This window comes from Podarcis pityusensis (genome assembly GCF_964106645.2).
Source record: "Podarcis pityusensis genome assembly, chromosome: 1".
Taxonomy (NCBI): Eukaryota; Metazoa; Chordata; class Lepidosauria; order Squamata; family Lacertidae; genus Podarcis; species Podarcis pityusensis.
The window spans coordinates 105,771,120-105,789,853 of record NC_138028.1 but is presented as its reverse complement, the minus strand read 5'-3'; the positions used below and the strand labels follow the sequence as shown (position 1 = coordinate 105,789,853).

General features: G+C 41.1%; 1 protein-coding gene across 2 annotated transcripts in view; it reads right to left on the bottom strand.

Moving 5' to 3' along the window:
- Window positions 1-2,594: 2,594 nt before the first annotated feature.
- GALNT13 (polypeptide N-acetylgalactosaminyltransferase 13) overlaps window positions 2,595-18,734 on the bottom strand; it is a 151,868-nt gene continuing 135,728 nt past the window's right edge. For both annotated transcript variants that reach the window (XM_081007477.1, XM_081007478.1), the window contains exon 12: window positions 2,595-9,552. In XM_081007477.1, coding sequence (XP_080863603.1) covers window positions 9,412-9,552 — 141 coding nt within the window. In that variant the 3' untranslated portion in view covers window positions 2,595-9,411. The remainder of the gene's footprint in view (window positions 9,553-18,734) is intronic.

Below are 18,734 nucleotides of genomic sequence, written 5' to 3'. Positions count from 1 at the left end.
CTAACAGCCTATGTATGCTGAATCACAAGCTGCTTTTCAGTGTTAGAGAACCTGTAAAAACAGTTTGCAATGTGGGACTGTAAAGAGTTATCTGCTGGAGTAGTGAAATGTATTTGTGGTGAGATAGATAAGGCCTCTTGAACAGATGCAAGCCCTTCTGCATCCCTGAAGGTGGCCATTTATTTGGGAATGAACATCCGACAGATGTGCAAAGGGACTTACTTTAGTTTTCTGCATCATAGCAAGACCATGTTCTTAATTTATATAGCCTTTGAACCCTGTACAGACATGTGTTCATTATACTGGTCTGCTACACACATAATACCAAGCCATGGTTCATTTTAGCTACGGTTGATTAAACTGTGGTTTAGCATGATGTGTGAATCCTGCTCAGAAATTTAACTATGGATAGTTTACTGCCACCAAGCACAACCTGAAGTCGTGGTTTCTTGTTGGTTTTCTTTTGACTATGGCTTGGAGTTACATGTAAACACCGTGCTTCTCCTTGAATACAGCAAAGGTTGCATAGTTACTTATTTCCTTGGCTTGGGGATCGCATAACTCCATACCCTTCAATATTCATCCGATGAAAATAGTGACGTCTTACCCTACCCTCCAATATTACTCTGATGAAAATAGGGACATCCTAAGGAAAGCGGGACATTCCAGGACCAAATCAAAAACTGGGACGGCTACTGTGAATCCGGGACTGTCCCTGGAAAATAGGTACACTATCTACAGAGGTATGGGGCAATAGCAACCGGAAAACAATCCCAATATTGGAGAATCAAGCCATGTTTTGTTTGGTCACCTCTGGGACAACTCATAATTGGTTAAACAAACAAAGGGCTTGGCAATATGTGCGAGACAAGCCACTGTGTATGTATTTGCTTGTTCATGTGTGTTTTGCAGGTTCCAGTTCACACATGCAGCTAATAAGCACATTAGGTTTGTGCAGACAAGACAAGGAAGACATGAGTTGAGAGTGGGGCTGGCCGTGAACATGTTTCTCTCCACACACATCCTGAGCACCTATGCAAAGCAGTTAAGCATCAGTCACCAAATGTCAGATATGGCTCTATATCCAGTATACCTGAAGGAGTGTCTCCACCCCCATCGTTCTGCTCGGACACTGAGATCCAGCGCCAAGGGCCTTCTAGCGGTTCCCTCGCTGCAAGAAGCCAAGCTACAGGGAACCAGGCAGAGGGCCTTCTCGGTATTGGCACCCGCCCTGTGGAACGCCCTCCTACCAGATGTCAAAAACAACTACCAGACTTTTAGAAGACATCTGAAGGCAGCCCTGTTTAGGGAAGCTTTTAATGTTTAATAGACTATTGTATTTTAATATTCTGTTGGAAGCTGCCCAGAGAGGCTGGGGAAACCCAGCCAGATGGACAGGGTATAAATTTTATTATTATTATTATTATTATTATTATTATTATTATTATTATTTTCATTCAAAGCGCAGCAAAGTGCAGTGGCTTTCTTCTGTATCAGGAGCCTTAGAAAGGAAACATAAGAGAGCAAACATTTAGCAGAAAAGTATTGCCTCACGGTAAAAAGGCCATAGTTTTCCCTCTCATATTTTCTCTGATTTGTAAAGCTTGGACTAGCCCGCATTCAAATGAGCTCATTCCAAAACATGGAAAGGATTATTAACCAGCAACACAGTGTTTCTCCATTCTCTCTTATGATTCTGATGTGTTCTGTGTGCACATTTTCACAGCTTGTGCAGGACACATCCTTGCTAGCAGAAATCCTGGCACATGTATACTTGCACACAGCTATGCATTCAAAAGGGACACGGGTGGCGCTGTGGGTTAAACCACAGAGCCTAGGGCTTGCCGATCAGAAGGTCGGCGGTTCAAATCCCCGGGACAGGGTGAGCGCCCGTTGCTCTGTCCCAGCTCCTGCCAACCTAGCAATTCGAAAGCACGTCAAAGTGCAAGTAGATAAATAGGTACTGCTCCAGCGGGAAGGTAAACAGCGTTTCCGTGTCTGCTCTGGTTCACCAGAAGTGGCTTAGTCATGCTGGCCACATGACCCGGAAGCTGTACGCCGGCTCCCTCGGCCAGTAAAGCGAGATGAGCGCCGCAACCCCAGAGTCGGCCACGACTGGACCTAATGGTCAGGGGTCCCTTTACCTTTTATGCATTCAAAACTCATTGCACAGTCAGTTTGATTTATGGATACATAATAGAATTGCAGCCTATGGGCTTGATCCACATAGGCATTATGTATCCCTTGATGCCTGGCAAATGAATGGTGAACTGGCTCCACTGAAAGGGATTGTATTTGAAATTGACGTAAGAAGAGAGAAGAAAATTCTGCCTGTGGTGTTGACATCTACAATGGCATAGTCAAACATCCAAGTCACCACACTATTGCAATCATCAAGCACAATAAAGATATAGGTCTGAACCTATTTCATTCATTTTGTTTTTTCATACATAAAGTATCCAATTGCTTTTTTGAAAAACTGTCCTATATAATATACAAATGGCTTACACTACTGGTAAAGAAACTTCTGGTAAAATGCTTATTATCTGATTACAGGAAGATATGCCTACAACAAAGACAAAGTCAAACTAAAATAAAACTAAACTGGCATATTTTATTTCTACAAAATGTATAAATATTTAAAATTTACAGCAGAGTTAACATTTAATAACTGTTACAACATTTAAAATGGTGTAATTCTTAATCCACTGCCCACTCGTACATATGAAATATGTATTTGCGTTCCAACATTTCAAGAAGCTTTATGAGCAATTCCTCAGACGCAGGTTCCTTTGAACATGGGAAATAATAATAATTTTTTTAAAAAAAACAAAAAACTGCAAAGTCCACCATTGTCATTTTAAAGGGCCACTTCATAAATTATGCTTTTTAGTTACACAACTTGAGATGTCTTACATATACACGTAAAGCTATGTGGGTGTGACAAATGTTTGCAAACATGCATACCATACAAGTATACTTATCAGGAGGCTGGGACTTCCCATATTGGTATACTTAAGCTAAACTTGGATTTGCCTGCATGTCATGTATTGAATGGCCTAGATCCGTGATGGCCAAACTTGGCCCTCCAGCTGTTTGGGGACTACAATTCCCATCACCCCTGACCACTGGTCCTGTTAGCTAGGGATTATGGGAGTTGTAGTCCCAAAACAGCTGGAGGGCCAAGTTTGGCCATCACTGGATAGATACATTGAGTCTGGTCCCCGCTGCAAAGATACAGACTTATCAGCTGCCCTGGCCACCTGCTGTCTCAGGGGCAAAAGACGACTCCCTTGTATTTGAAATGACGAAACTGGGATTCCAGGAGAATGTGTGAATGTTTGAAAACACTTTTAACACTAATAATTCACATAACCTAATTTTAAAAAGAAAACACATTGCTGGTGTTCATTCAACACCTTGAGATCAAACAGTAGCTTATATTTAGTAGCAGTTTAGAAGTGGTGTAATCTCACCAGATGTGTTCATATGCTGTACAGTAATAGCAGCAGATGTTTAATCTATTCCATACATTGAAATACAAGTGTGTGTGTGTGTGTGTGTGTGAGAGAGAGAGAGAGAGAGAGAGAGAGAATACACTTGGAATTCTCAAACTGTAGCTGTCACAACAGTTAATTACAATTCCGATGTCCTGCTGGAAACGGCAGATGTGTCCAAAGACTATTACGATGCAGAAGGACTTAGAAGACAGTGACATTGTGAAATCCTACTTCAAATTTCCTCCCTAAACCATTATAGCCTAATTCATAGCTTTGCACTTCAGCACCTTCAACAGTATTTTTGCCTCATTCGAGACTGTATTTAGCATCTACAAATGAGATGCAACTAAAATTTATATGATCAGATATGATCTTCATTACTTTCAAGTAAAAGAAAATACTGGACTGTGTTCGTCAGAGTACAGTACTAATCTCTTTTTGAAAGGCTACCTAACTAGTTTGCAATTAGATAAAAAATACCATTCTTGGGTCTCAACAGTCTAGAAGCTGTCTTTGAAGACAAAGTGAGTTCATTACCACTGGCTCATAATTTACACACCCATTCCACCTTCTTCAAGTAATTCATAAGGTTGTCCAGGATAAGGGACTTTTAATACTCTTGCCTTGTTTATAATACTGTTCTTGCCTTCAGAATATTCACATTTCATATATTCCTCTATAAGCTTTGTGTTCCTCTGTCGTTCTATGACTGTAACCAAGAACTGTGAGGTTTGTTAGAGCATTTCTGAATGATAATTATTATTATTATTTTACATTTCAAAAGCTATATACAAATATTATTTAGCCCTCAGTACACCCCTGTGAAAATCAGGAACAATTGGCCCCATTTTACAGATGGGGAAACGAAGATAAATTGAGTTCTACATTTTTCAAAAACAGCTTTAATATTGAACCCACAACTTGTTGATACCATAAAGTCCTTGACCTAAAACATGGGCACTGAGTTTCATTTAAATGCCCGAACAGTGAATTCTGTATTTGTCTTCTAAACAAAGAGAGGGCACCACAAATAAAACATAACAAACGCCATACTCCACTTTCAGCCTAAACAGTTTGCCAAGGCCACACAGGAATATAACAGCAGAACTGTGGTGGGAACTTTTAAGTTGTCAGTTTTATACTCACTTTTCAGCAAGAATGGGGAGAGCAATGAGTTCAGCTTGGTGGGCATCCTGGCTAGAATTAGCAGCAAGCAGAATAAAGATTGGTACCTCAAGAAGGCACCTTGTCTTGATCCTGCTCATGCCTCACCCTGCCCTTCATTGCCCACTACTCTTGCCCCTCCCCCTAACGGAGAAAGAAGTCACAAGTTGGGGAAGTGAGATATAAATGCAATGAAGAAGGCCCATTGGGAGTGGTGGGAAATGATGCTCTCTGGACATCATTTCCCATTGGACATCATTTTCCATTGCAGGTGAGGTCCAATAAGCTTCTTCCATCATCATCCATCCATTCCACCAACTGCAACCTCTTTTTCTTCCCCTAAGGTGAGATTCCCCCCCCCCCCCAGCAGAAAAGGGGAAATCGCAAGAGAGATGGCCAGCAACTGCACTCAAGTTGAACCTCTGGAGAACTTACTTTCCTATTGTCTGGTGGCATGCCCTTAATTCTTTGAAATAGCATTGTTTGTGTGACAATGCCATTTTAAATTGTAGCAGATAGCTTTAGATTCTGCTCATTCATGGTACAGTGCAATCTATGCATATTCACTCAGATGTAAGTTTCACTCTGTTTGGTGGCATTCACTCCCTTGCAAGTGTGCACAGGATTGCAGTGACTGGCTAGGTCAGTTAGGTTCATTGTTGCTTTCTTATTCACAAAGAAGGTGTAGGTTCTTTATCTTGGCTCGACTACCTTCAACTTGAACAGACCCATTTTACTTTGTTTTGCAGCAGTTTGATCTGTTGGTGACACTGAACAGCTGGCAGTTCCTGCTCTCCTATCAAACTGTTTGGTCGCAGATACCACAGTAGTGAAAAGCAGGAGGAGCTCCTCCTCAAAGGATGCTGTGGGATCAGTGAAGGACAAGGGACACTGTGCCTGACCAAGGTCTCCCACTGTAAAATGCCATTGAGCTTGAACCAGAAAATCTGGCACCAAAGTCCAGTAGGCCAGCTTACTAGGAGGAGGACTGGATCACCTGAACCTTGATTCTGCCCAGCACACATACCCGACGGCAACTGAGGAACCTAGAACCTAGGTCCACATACTTAGCCACCCAAGGAGGATCTCACAGATTCAGAGACTACTGACATACAGTAATTGCAAAACAGGACTTTTGACCACATGAAAACTGGGGATGCATTGCCTTTATCTTCTAGCCCAGTGCAAAATGACACGTTGGACCTGGAAATCTGAATATATAACCACACAGAGCACCTCTGTTTGGACTTGTACTTCAGACTGATTTTGGCAATGCCTTGGCTTGTCTGCTTAAGAATCTGACAATTCCTGCCAGATTATTGTGCACTTCATTATCTCCAGAAGTCCACCAGTGGGGACCACTGGGCAAAAGTGAAACAGAACCATGCTCCTATCACTGTGCTCTGGGCTGCTTGATTTTAATCATTCTGCACTGAATTGAAATGGACTGGAATGTCCTGCCTTATGATAAGACTTCTTCCCAGGTGGTTAGTGATACACAATTCCCTTCTGTCCTCTGAGGAGAACAGGCCACTAATGTTCTAGACAACTCTTTCATCTGCCTAGTTGGTGTAAGGTGTGTGTGCATTTGTCTCAGACTGGGATCTCCAGCAAACAGCTTTCTGCATCTTACTTCCTGATTATCTTTGGCACTTTGGTTCCTTAGTTAGCCAACCAGACTAGGCTACCTTACCACCCAGCATACTGCTAGCAGATCTCACAAGCTGAAGGTGGCCAGCTGACCTCACAAGCCACTGGAGGCACCCATAGCAAAAAACCCCAGCTCCTTCAAAGCAAGCTTTTCAGTCATTGCACTGAGAAGCAATGGTTACTCTTGCCTTGCCTGCTCAACCAGGTAACCAACTTTTATTCCTCAGTAGACACCAGCCAGGGCTGGCAAGTGAACTGAACTGTTACTCTTGCTATTAAAAACTGTGGTTCAAACTGACATGTAGCTTAAAACGAGAAGTCCCAAATAATGCCCTTCACTGGTGGTAGTGATGGCCACCAGCTTGGATGTCTTTAAAAGAGTATTTGACAAATTCCTGGCAGTAAAGGCTTATCCATGCTGACTAGCCACAATGGCTATTCTCTGCCTCCATGGTCGAAGGCAGAATCCTTCTGAATATCAGTTGCTGGAAACATCAGGAGGGGAGAATGAGGGTTTACCGCAGGCATGTGGTTGGCTACAGGGAGAACAGGATGCTGAACTAGATGGGTCACTGGCCTGATCCAGCAGGCTTTTCTTACTTTCTTATGCATAGAGATGACTTATCAGGTGGTGCTGAGAGATTTGTCTCTGACAGAAAGAGAGGCACTTCTTCAAATACCAAAATAAGATTCATATGGACTCTTAGCAAAGGTTTATTCCAATCAGTGCTCTGCTCACTGATAAAAACTTGGGCGTTCCTCCAGTGGGCCAAGGCTCTTACAGAGACCTTATAGTTTCCCAAGTTCCAGATAACATGTTGTATAGAGAGAGGGGCTAGCTGTCCAAAACCTCACTCTTCCCCAGCACTACACTGGCAGTTGTAGGAGGGTGACCAGGGTAGCCAGTAAGGATGCCACAGCCTTTATTTAAGAACTGTCCTAGGCTCTTTACCTCTGGGCAACTTGTCCATCATATAAGGTGCTAATCAGAATCCTGCCTTGCCTCATCCGGCATCCGGCTGGCATCAGCCAAGCCGATACAGCCTATTTACATTAACTATATTAACTAACTAGTCTTCTTAGGGGAAGCACTGTAGCTTATTGGTAGAGCATCTGCCTTGTATGAAGAAGGCAGCTCCAGCTTCAATCCCCATCTCCAGGTAGGTCTGGGAATATCCCCATAAACCCTGGAGAGCTGCTGTCAGTCTGTATAGACAGTGCAGAGCTAGTTGGCCCAATGGTCTGACTTTACTATAAGGCAACTTCTTATATAGTTATATGTGTGATATCTGAACATCAGCTATTCTATACCTGCTTCTGGGCTGATGGGATCATTGCCTACTTCTTTTGGAACCCGATCACTGGTCTATTTACACCTTATTTTTCACCTCTGACTCTGCTGGGCTCTTGACAGCCTGTTTGGAGCTCTAGTATACTGATATGGTAGCAGCTTAGAACACTTCTATGGGTGGATGGATAAGAGAAATATACATATTCAAACTCCAGACAGGTGATATATATGAAAGGGAAACACAGTGTATCAGGTCTCATCCAGAGAAACAGGCTCTATCTGACTCCTAAGGTCCAAGGTGTTGTGGCAATGTGAAAGTGATAGGGCTAACCAAGCTCTCCAGGGTATTGTCGAAGCAATGTGGACAAATTCATACCATTCAATAGAGCACAAAATTTTGACATGGCAAATGGCCCTGACATACAAGGAGTCTGTAAATCTAACTATAGCACACACCCATCCCTAGACTCAATATTGCTCCTTATAGACCTAATACTGGAACCACTGAAGAGTCAAATGTTAGCCCAAAGTGTTCCCACTTACATATAGGTATAGAGTTATGCCATACAATTACCCCTCTTTTTAATTAAAATATTATTATTTATAGTTTAACCATGTCCTGAGCAAACTCGGCTCCCAATGTGGCTACGTTACAGGTCATAAGCTTATTAGATATGCTTTTTAATTAGTCGTGTTTCTATTACGGTTATATATAAAACCATTCAACTAGACTTATTAATAGGTGGAAGCTTTGACGTTTTTAGGTGGGGCTGTACGTATGCTTAATCTGCTGCAATACCAAAAGCAATCTTCCAAAATAATAAATATAATCAATATGGAAAAGTGGACAGTTAATGCAACGAAGATTAACTTGAACTCCAGTAAAGTGCCTAGCATAAACCTGCTCTTGACATTTTTAAAGAACAAGTTTCAAGAGTTTCACTCCAACTCAAGATGATCAAGTTTTGCTACCTCTTATAGTTGCACCATTAATGGGAGTTCATGAGAATTGGCCAGAGGCATTACTATGCTTCACAAAGGCTTATACTTTGCCAAGAGTGTATGCTATCTGTGGACGATATGAATTCAGTTTCATTGTATTCCCTTTTGCTGTGATTTCAATTTTACCTCCCATCTGCCGGCATATAGCCTTCATTTAGTTTTGCCGATATTTCAAAGGCGTTTCAAGAACAGCAATGCCACATTCCCCCCCAGTATTATACATGAAAGACACCCATTATATACAGTAAATTTCCTGCTCAGAATTTCTTTCAGCTGAGCTATCTGCTGGTTACGGCCAGCAGCAGATTAAAAACTAATTCTTCCTCTGCTGCCATGAAGGGGCCAGTACAAGCACATCGACTTAATAAATAAAAGATATAATCTCTCACGATACAAGTGGGTCTCATAAGGCATTTAACATGGTCACTTTCAAGCAACGTTACATGACAGAACCAACAGTAAGCCCACTCCCCACAAAACCTTGGAGTTCAGCTTTGTAATGCTTTCCGCGAGTCTGATTTTTCCTCAAGAATACCGTGTCTTGATCATAGCTTATGTTTACGGTATCCAGAGCGCTTGTGTGTTTAGCTGAATGAGTAAAAAATAAAAGATAAAAATTCTGAAGGGAAAAGTGCAAACATGCTTTAAGCAATTAAAAAGCAGATGGGCTTTTCACCGAGCATTCAAAACCTTTCACTTCACCGATAACATGGGAAGAGGAAAAGACTTCTGTTCGATCAAACTGTGTAAAGTGCAAGAGCTCTAGAGCCTTGCGAGGCCTGGCGAGGAAACACAGCGAGTCTTTTAGGCACCCAAGGTCATATTCCGGAGCAGCCACTGCTGAGATCGGCTTTCACTGCAGTCTTTCATGGTAGGAACCATTTTGTCGTCTTCAGAGGGTTCGTCGAGACATTGGTTGCTGTTGACGTGCCTCAAGGTAAGTCGCTGCAAAAGAAACAATAACAACAACAAAAACCCTGTTATGTATGCAGGCATTGTAGGCCAAAGCCAGGCTTGTATACATGCAAAGCAGGCCTAGGCCTTAAGGCTTCCTGGAGCTCAGGAGCTTCACCTGTATAACAAAAGATTGAGAGGATTCTAAAAACCTCCGATGACATTGTTAGTAGCTGGCAGGCAGCTGATCCCTGATGAGATAGGGCCAGTGTTGTGATTCGCTGATTGCAAGCATTAAGGGGACCTATCAGAGGTTAGGTGTGTGCTTTTACCTGGGCCAGTTAAAGGTATATATTTTGGGCCAAGTGCCCCTGTTTGTCAGTCTTGTTCTTGTTGCTACAATAAACTGCTTTGAGCTGAAATCTGGTCTGGAGTCATGCTTAGACCCACCCACACTTCACAACCCAAGTGAAGAGTGCTCCCATTTAGAGCAGTTTATGAGTTTCTCCAGAAACCAGAGCGAGCTTGGGATTTGTTCTGCTTCAGCCGCAATGCAATGCTTCTTTTCCATTCCCCTTTGCCTATGGCAGCCTTTTCACTGACTTGGCAAAGTTAGCTTTTACTTTTCAGGCCTTCTTTTTTAAAATTCTTAAATCTTGTATTATAAGTGTATTATAAATGTTTTGTTGTACAAATCTGTATGACTGTTATGTATTAACACAATGTACTTAGTAATGATGATGATGATGATTGTTTGTTTGTTTATACCCTGCCTATCTGGCTGGGTTTCCCCAGCCATTCTGGGCATCTTCCAACACAGATAAAAACATAAATCATTATCAATCATTAAAAACCTTCTGATACAGGGCTGCCTTCAGATATCTTCTAAAAGTTGTATAGTTATATATGTATATGTTATATGCTCCTTTAAAAGTTTCAGCATGTTATGTTTAAAACATAAACACTGCTTTTGGGAAGCTCTGAGCAGCTCACATATATAGAGCCCTCAAGCAGGACTGAGGTAGATTGACCACTGGTCTGACGTGGTATAAACTAAAGCAACCTCCTATGTTACAGAACAGAGGATTCACAAGATACTGCCAAAACCAGCAATTGTCAGGAGCTGGACACTGAAGGTAGGAACATTTGGAATTATTATGAAATCTGTGTTTGATTTCATGTTGGTTAAGATGCTCTGGCCAGTGGAAAAGCACTGCATTTATGAAGATATGCTGAATCAGGAAAGGCCATGAAACTCATCAACTGGTACCAGACTTTGCTGTGGGAGGAGCCAATAAACTGAATCTGAATTCTGGTAAGACAGAGGAGCAATGGATGAGCCTTAGTCTGGATAATGGATCAATTTCCTGAAATACTGAGGGGCTAGTAGGAATGTTCTGCAGCAACGTTTTGAATACTACAGCTTTGGTTCAGATTGTGACACAATATATATTCACAAAGACTTTACTGATACGTTGCAAACCAGTTAGCTCAATGGGTTCAGTCCAGCTGAGTTCTGCTCACAGTAGACTTATTGAAATCAATAGACCCGCTACTCATGTCCCTTTCTTTCTTTCTTTCTTTCTTTCTTTCTTTCTTTCTTTCTTTCTTTCTTTCTTTCTAATATTTTTATTGAACGTTTTCAACATAAACTACAATAAAAACCAAGCTAGTCTAAAAAAGAAAAAGAAAAAAATAAGAAAGAGAAATAGATCTAAAAACCCTCTACCTCAATTGTATCATATCCTTTATTCATATAGAGAAAAGTAGACCTTCCTGGAAACTTCTGTTTCTTCCCCCAGCCTCTCACCCTGGGAGATCCTTTCTACCCCATCTTGTCCATTCATTTCAATGGGTTTACTCCATGTATAGTGAGTAGCATTGGATACCACCCAATCTATAGTGAAACAGTGCCTGATTATCAAGGGATTAGAGAGAGTGCATGCTCTTACTGCAGTACTGGCATGTTAAAAATGTAAATGATATCCAGCTTTGCTACCACAGAATGTATTAGAATATTGGATTAAGAAGATTATTAGATGGTTTCATGACCTTTCCCTTAAAAGATGTGAAAATACTTCTCGAAAAGCCCACCTTATAATCTTTCCTGTCTAGTAATGAACTGCCATTTCGTCACTTGCTTTTCAAAGACTTAAATTGATTCACTAGCTGCCCAATGAAATATTTGTTTTTGTCACAATGTCTCATAGCTGTTCTTCTCTTTCTTTGAGGTAATTTTTAAGGGAGCTTTTTGGTTGCCAGTACACCTGTTTTCAGTGATGTCATCAAATAAAACTATCAATTTATTTTTTTAACCCGCAGAACCACAAGAAACAAGATTTTTTATTAAAAAACCGAAGGGTTCTTAAAAAAAAAAGCATCAAAATCTTGGTGCTATGCTATCACTGAAATGTAGTACCCATGTTTTATTTCACTGCTTTTAGCTAGAAATGTAACAATTGTTTTGAGATGGCAGAAATATTACCTTATACTAAACATTCATATTTGTGTCATCCTGCTGTGCACCATAGATCAAATATCATAAGATCATTTATTCTTTTTAAACTGAGATGGGAAACACTGCTCTCAAAATATTAGGCATTGTCTGCTCTTGCACTCAGGTCCTGTTTGCAGGTTTCCTACATGCATCTGGTTGACCACTGGGAGAACAGGGTGCTGGACTAGGTGGGCTGTTGGCTTGATTCAGCAGGCTGTGTACTTATTTACTTCATTTCAAGCATACCTGAAGGAGCGTCTCCATCCCCATCGTTTAACCCAGACACTGAGGTCCAGCTCTGAGGGTCTTCTGGCAGTTCTCTCACTGTGATAAGCAAAGTTAGAGGGAACCAGGCAGAGGGCCTTCTTGGTGGTGGCGCCCACCCTGTGGAATGCCCTCCCATCAGATGTCAAGGAAATAAACAACTATCTAACTTTTAGAAGACATCTGAAGGGAGCCTTGTGTAGGGAAGTTTTTAATGTTTGATGTTTCATCGCTGCTTTATTATTATTATTCTGTTGGGAGCCACACAGAGTGGCGGGATATAAATAATAAATGAGCGGGGATAGAATTATTATTATTATTATTATTATTATTATCTCTATCCATCAGCTGCATGGATCTAGACCTTGCGAGGTCAGTCTGCTCAATCACTGATAACAGAAAAACAGAATGGTAAACTTTTGGGCTGGTATCTTTTTATTCAGAGTTAGAAGTTCTTGTTTAGCAACTTCACAGATGGCATTAAGGAAAACCAGAACTGCATGCTGCGACACCACTGAAATGTTTATTCATTGCTGATTTCAAAATTAAGCCATTTCCCTGAGATGGTTTGCAATGATGAGATCGCACAAACATCTAAACTTTTGCAAAACGATTACACATTATTCCATGCTAGATTGACATGCGTTACACATTTCTAAATGTTGTGTGCTGTACAATTTCAACTGGGGAAGCATCATCTCCCTTGAGGTTTTGCTCTTACTTTGAACGAACTGTCATGGAATTCCCAAAGAAACATCTACACCTGTTAAATTAAATCACCTTAAGGCTGTTTAATATTTTGCAGCTCTGTAAGAACAGAGCCTTTTCCTATCTTTTTAAGAGACATTAAAAACTGCACAGTTAACCTATGCAACTTGTGTGCTGTTCATAGAAAAGATTCAGGATTGCTGAAATAACATATTTTAGCATTAATTAAACTGGTGATATTGCAAATCTACAAACCCAAGGAAACTGATACCGTGCTGCCTCTCATCAGCTGTTCCTTTGTATTTGTTACATAATTTCATGCCAGACAAACATATTGTTGGGGTTTTTTTTAAGCAGTCTTCTATAAGCACTTACTTCTTTGGTTCCATAATTATGCATGCTATTAGAAAGAGCTTTCTTTGTTTGGTCAGCAACCAATTACCTTGGGAAAATATTACCAACAAAACCACACAGTCTAGAATTTACTTCTTTTTCACCATAAAGATGATTAATACTGCAGCAATCTCTAGCTGTTTAAACACTCGTAAAAACGGTTTTTTAAAAAAAAAATAAAAAATAAGAAGAGTTTTCTTTCTTACTCAAGCATATGCAAGCTTGCTTAAAAGAAAAGAAAAAAAACACCCATTCATTTTAGGACAAAGAGTAAATGTTAAGTTAATCCCACAGCTTTACGTGTGTGTGCGCACGCGCTCAACAGCAACTTGGACAGGTAACATTACTGATGCAAATGTTTTAAATTCTTAATCTAAAATATCGACAGGAAAACTGACATTTGCCTTATAAACGATATCTTAAAATGCTCTGGAAATGTCTAGACTTGAAACAATGACCATGCTAACACACCTGTTAATTTGTAAGCCTATGGGCAGGGTTTGTTCTTTTTGATATAACTTTTGTACAGCACTGTTAAGGCTTCATCTGCACTACACATTTAAAAACAGAATCATACCACTTTAAAGAGTCAAGAGTTCCATAGCTAAACCATACAGAATTGTAGCTCTGTGCGGGGGAATCAGGGTCTCCTAACAATGCTTTACACCCTTAACAAACTACAACTCCCAGGATTCTTGGGGGGCAGGGGAAACATGTCCACTTAAAGTGGTATGATACTGCTTGAAAAGTGCAAAAAGGGTTGAGGTGGTTTTGTAAACGACGTTACCACTCAGGGTTTATTTATGACACATTTCTGGGTACCTACTACCAAGATACATATACGTACCTACTATACAAGATAATTACCAAGAACGTAATTATTTATTTAATTGTATTTACTTACAGGATTTTCTAGGCTGCCTTTCAGCTCCTGCTTCCAGAGGGGCACAAACAGCAATTCCATGAAACCACACATTAAAAAGGACATAAGATACGGTCAAAATAATAGTCAGCTAAAACAGAATGGCTTTTGAGGAAACCCAAGAGACTGAACCTGAAGCAGGGTTTCCACCTTTGGAAAGGATTGTATCAGAAAATGTGTTTCTCTAAGATGTCCTGGTCCTTAGGTCATGAAGGGCTTTATAGGTTTAGGCGGGACACAGGTGGAGCTGTGGTCCAATCGGCAAGCCTAGGGCTTGCTGATTGGAAGGTGGGCGGTTCGAATCCCTGTGATGGGGTGAACTCCTGTTGCTCGGTCCCAGCTCCTGCCAACCTAGCAGTTTGAAAGCACGTCAAAGTGCAAGTAGATAAATAGGTACCACTCCGGTGGGAAGGTAAACGGCATTTCCATGCGCTGCTCTGGTTTCGCCAGAAGCAGCTTAGTCATGCTGGCCGCATGACCCAGAAAAACTGTCTGCAGACAAATGCCGGCTCTCTCAGCCAGTAAAGCGAGATGAGCGCCGCAACCCCAGAGTCGTCTGCGACTGGACTTAACTGTCAGGGGTCCTTTACCTTTACCTTTAGGTTTAGGCCACATACGGTGGCCAATGTAGCAATTTCCATATAGGTGTCCTGTGCGTATGCCAACTCACAGTCTCCAGTCATGAGTTCAGCTGTGGTATTCTGCACTGATCAGATTTTCTGAACACTTTTCATGGGCAGCCCCACATGAAGCACGAGCTGCCTATGCCTGGATGTGAGTAATCAAGTCTTCCAACAGTGGGCACAGACAACTTAAACAGCTTGGAGCTAGTACATTCTAGGACACAACTATGGCCTAGAAGCAAGGCTGGGTCCCTAAGAACCCGTGAGCTATGAACTTGAACCTTTCAAAAAGACTGCAATCCTGTCTAGAAATGGCTTTTCTTCTTTGTGTCCTGTCCCCCTTGCAGCTCGTGGAATCACTTCACTTTTGTTCAGAATGAACTTAGCCCCAAAATAAATTCAGGTAAAGAGAGATTGCTCCAAAACCACACACACACACACACACACACTAAAAATGAAACCATTCAAAAAGTGCCCTGGAAATAATACCATGGATGGAACCGGGATGGGGTGGCAGTGAGTTTGGAGCTGCAGGAGAGGATGGATGCCAATTTGGGGGGGGGGGGGGAGTGGCACAGTCCACTATATTATATATGCCCATTTCATGTTAGGACACCAAAAAGAATGGATTACCGAAGAAATAATTAGGCGGACCTGAGGAAGGTGGTAAACAGACCAGGAGAATGTGCACTTTGCTGCCAAGTCTGGATAAGCCCTCAAAGGCCCAGTTTGACTGCATGGAAGTTCTTATATCTGAGAGGAGGCATTTGTGCCAAGCTAAGCAATGCATCTTTAGCAACCAAAATGCAATTGATAAAACTGACAATAAACTTAAATATCATAGTTGACCCAATGCTGGGTAACAGTGCTGATGGTGTACCATACAGGAGTTCGGGTTGTACATCTGAATACCCTGCAATTTTTATGTGGGTGTTAAGGGCCTTCGACCTGATGTGCCCTGCTGGCACCAGTGCATTAATGACCTGGCAAAAACAGGATCATGCCGAACAGATTTCCCCATCTGTTTTGCAGTGCCGAGAATGCCCTTTCTAGGTGTGAAAACAATAACAACACTTTCTTTGCATCACAGTGGCTAAAGCAAGGAATAGGAGTAGCCATCAATACAACTGCTACTATATGTTTAGGGGGAACAAAAAAGCCATGCTTTCTAATTCACAGTTTTTTGCAAAAAGAGAAAAGACATACACCACAAAGGACAATCAAATGTGACTTTTAATGATGACTGTTTTAAACACACCCAGAGCTAAGCAGCATAAACTAATGCTATTTCTAAGCTGTTGTTTCTACATCTTAACACTATGTAAAAAACTAAACAAGGGGAGAAAATGGGGAAAGAGCACAAGCAAGCAAGCAAGCAAGCAAGGAGCTTAGCTTTTTCTTTTTGCGCCTTTGATACCAACCTCGAGACATTTGCTAAAGAAAATAGTCAGTGGGACTGTAAAAAATGTTCCTAAAAACCTCCAGTCGTGTGTAGTTTCTCAGTAGCCACTTTTGAAAGGGGCTGCCATTGCATGTCTCCACTGTGGGGCCACGAGTGCCATCCTCTATTCTGCTTATGGTCAAACATGACTGGGTAATGATATGGAGAAATGTGTGCGTCTGTATGACAAGAAAAATGGTAAACAAACAAAGAGACAGAAATCACATAAAAAATGGAAAAGAGAAAAAAAACACTACTGGGCCTTTGGCAAAGGGAAGCTCAACAAACCAGATCAAGTGATGTTCTCAAGTACAGTTGTAAGATTTAATCTTGAAAAAAGTACCCAATTACATGACTTCCTTAAAACTAGACAGATTTAACCAACTCAAGATTTCCAAATCTTAATCCAGAAACAATGGGAGTTAGTCTTCTAATGAGTCCCATAAACAAAAGGATTGCTAATTGCACAAGTCCTTCCCAAATCTGTTCCAAGGGGAAGCCCTAGGACAGGTTTAGGGACCCACAGGGGGAAGGCATTCTGTTGTGCAAAGAGAAATCCTTGTGCTGAGAGAATTGCCTGAGGGCTCCACTGGATCCTACTCAATGGGTAGGATTGAAAGAGCTGTAAAAGGAGTTCCACTCACGCAGTGGGGCTTTCCTGCTTCCACTTCCTGCAGTCCTTTGCCCAAGTTCTTTCTGGGAGTTGGGGAATCTTCTGCAATGACCTGGGATCTGACCTTGGTGGCAATGGCAGACATTGCAGTGCTTCCCCTCATGTGAGCAGAAGTGTGCTTCAAATCTCGCCCAGAGTGACAGGGAGGAAAGCCTAACATAAAATGCTTCAGAATTGACTCCAGGTGTAAAATAAACCGGGAATGAGGCTTATCAGTCGTACTAGTTATAAGCCATGTGGTCCATTCTTCTGTGGTCATACCTGCATTGCTGAGTAAAGTATTTATTGTACAAATGATAGTTTTCTTGATCACCCTGTTTCAAGTGAGTTGCCCTTCTTCTTTTTAATAAAAAAAAATGCTAGACGAAAATTACATTCAAAAGAGTTGTATGGAAGAGTCTACGGTTTGCGGGATTATACTACATGAAAGTGCAAGTGGGAATTATATTTTATTTTTGCTTTGAGGGAAAAGGATGATTGTGCTATTATTCTCCACCCAGAAAGCACTGGGACCACACTGTACATTGCATCAAGATGCAATGCCCTCCCAGTGCTTTGTGGGAGAAGAATGATGGAGCCAGCTGTTGCAATGAGCTCTCTCTCTCTCTTGTCCTCTAGCTGTGCAGGTATCAACAATCATACTTTAATGAATTCAGCCTGTGTGTCTTCCCTACTATGTATAGACTAAACTGGCTAAGTGGAAAATACTAAACAGAATGCCTCAAACCCAACAACATGAAGAATAGCAGTCAAATATGTTAACAGCTATTCTTGAGTTCAGCCTTCATTTACTTTTAAAAACAAAACAAAACATATATTGATTAGTGGTTCCCTGTCTAACTGACAGCTGAAAAGCCAGTTATTCTTAGCATAAACTGTATGGGAGGTTCATTCACTTGGTTGGATTTAGAAAGTTGTTATTGTTGCTGACTTCCCTGTTATTTCATCTGCTTCTTTTAATCTGTTGGATGGCCGCAGTTTGAAACTTTTAATTTATGTTTTGTACCCCTCCCAGATATAAATCTGCAAGGAAGGGCAGATTTAAATAAACAAGGGCAGATATAAATAAATAAATAATAGTAAGTCACTGCAGCATACATTTGCGTGTGTGATTAAGAGTGTATTCGCATGGAAAACAATAAGAAAATTCAAGAATGAATGTCCTTATAATGTCACTTTGAGTAAGCGGCTGGCGCATCAATTTTTTTGCTTCAGTTTCATTATGAGATGCAAGTTCATGTCCTTCCTTTTCTCTCTTTTTCACTAGTGGAAAGGAAATGTCATCTGAATAAATCAATGGGAAGATTTAATAATCTTGCGTATTTAAATATTTATTATAGACACATATATCCAGCAGATTCAACAGATAATTATAAACAAAGTAAGAACAATTTAGCAGAAGGCTTCAGATCGAAAAGGAACATAATCAAATACTGTAGTCTTGCCTCCAATGAGCTGTGCTGAATTCAAAGGAGCTAAGCTCATCTCAAATTCATGCACAGAACCAACCTCCCGCACTGTTTGCCTTTTCATTTATCCTGCTAATTTAGAGGAAAACAAAGAACCTCATGAAATTATTAGTCTTTCAGTTTACAGACAAAAAGCGTGTTGTGGAAAGTAAACAGCCTTCAATCTAGATGAGGCTCTGAATTATATGCCAGATCTTCCAAAACCTCTGCTGCTTGGTTACCATAACCTTAAAAAAAAACCCT